This window comes from Crinia signifera, chromosome 19 (genome assembly GCF_055691185.1).
Source record: "Crinia signifera chromosome 19, ASM5569118v1, whole genome shotgun sequence".
Taxonomy (NCBI): Eukaryota; Metazoa; Chordata; class Amphibia; order Anura; family Myobatrachidae; genus Crinia; species Crinia signifera.
In genome coordinates, this window is record NC_139226.1 from 144095145 (window position 1) to 144096558 (window position 1414).

The 1414-nt window shown below is 44.2% G+C and overlaps 1 protein-coding gene across 1 annotated transcript; it reads left to right on the top strand.

The window, feature by feature from the left end:
• Positions 1-228: 228 nt before the first annotated feature.
• Positions 229-1155, top strand: LOC146041659 (olfactory receptor 1f45-like). The gene has a single exon (XM_083161588.1). It carries the CDS (start codon positions 229-231, stop codon positions 1153-1155), a length of 927 nt encoding a protein of 308 aa, XP_083017714.1.
• Positions 1156-1414: the final 259 nt, after the last annotated feature.

Here is a 1414-nt window from a genome sequence, read left to right on the forward strand (position 1 = left end):
ATGAGAATCAGACAGTGTCATTATTAATCTGTACGTTGTAGTTATATGCTGGACTCTTGCCGCATATACCCAACTCTAAGGTCACTGGGCTCATGGTCATGGTTTTGATTATCGCCGGTGTCCACAAGTGCTGAATTGGTGGAATATACAATGTCTTCTTCCCCCATGAGGTGTGCCTACTAATCTTGTAAGGTCTCGGTTGTGAACATCTCTGTGCATTTAAGAACCATGAACAAGCAGAACCAGACCGTTGTCACTGAGTTCCTTCTCCTTGGTTTCGGAAGCCTACATGGCTTTCAATTCCTTCTCTTCCTGCTGTGTTTCTTGATTTACATCATGTGTATGATTGGAAACGTAACGATTATTGTTCTAGTGTCTACCAGTCACCTTCTCGAGTCACCCATGTACTTCTTTATCTGCCATCTGTCCCTCTCGGACATGTTGCTTACCACCGACATTGTGCCCAATTTACTTCATATTATTCTGGAGGGGGGGAAAGCCATGCCATTCATTGACTGCATCACTCAGTTCCAACTCTTTGGTGCTTCCACCGGCACTGAATGTCTGCTGCTTACCGTCATGTCCTATGACCGGTACTTGGCCATCTGTAATCCATTGTTTTATATGTCAGTAATGGGCAGCAAGCTTAGATATCTCCTGGTCATCGGGTCTTGGGCATTGAGCTTTGCCATCACACTAACTATTGCTATATTGATGTCTAATCTGTATTTCTGTGGCCCGAATGTCATTGACCATTTCTTCTGCGATTTTGTGCCCATCCTCCAACTTTCCTGCTCCGACACTCACCTTGTACAGATGGTTGACCTCATACTGACAGCACCAATGACTCTCTTACCATTCATGTGCATCATTATCAGCTATATCTGCATCTCTGTTGTGATCGTTCAGATACCCACTGGGACAGGACGACAGAAGGCGTTCTCTACCTGCACTTCTCATCTCACTGTCGTCTGCATATTCTACTTATCCCTTATTGCAATATATCTGGTTCCAGCTTCAGGACGCTCTGTTGTTGTCCTCAAGATTCTCTCCTTAATGTATTCAGTCATTACCCCGTCTTTAAATCCTTTAATATACTCTTTACGGAACCAAGACATCAAAGTGGTATTTGTGAAATTGGTTTGTTGGAGGTGAAGGAAACACAGAAGAGCAATAAATATAATTCTGTATCCCTGCGTTGTTTAGGCTGATGGCGATATATTACTCTATGGCAGGGGTGTCAAACTCAAATTCATCGGGGGCCGCATCAGCAGTTTGGTCACCCTCAGAGGGCCGGTTGTATCTGTAGGTCCCCCTGTATAATTATAATGCCATGACACCACAGGCTGCTCCCCCTGTATAATATAAAATGAATGCCATGACACCACAGGCTGCTCCCCCTGTATAATAATAA

Coding starts and splice junctions, on each gene's coding strand:
- LOC146041659 (XM_083161588.1), top strand. CDS start 229: ATGAACAAGCAGAACCAGACCGTTGTCACTGAGTTCCTTCTCCTTGGT.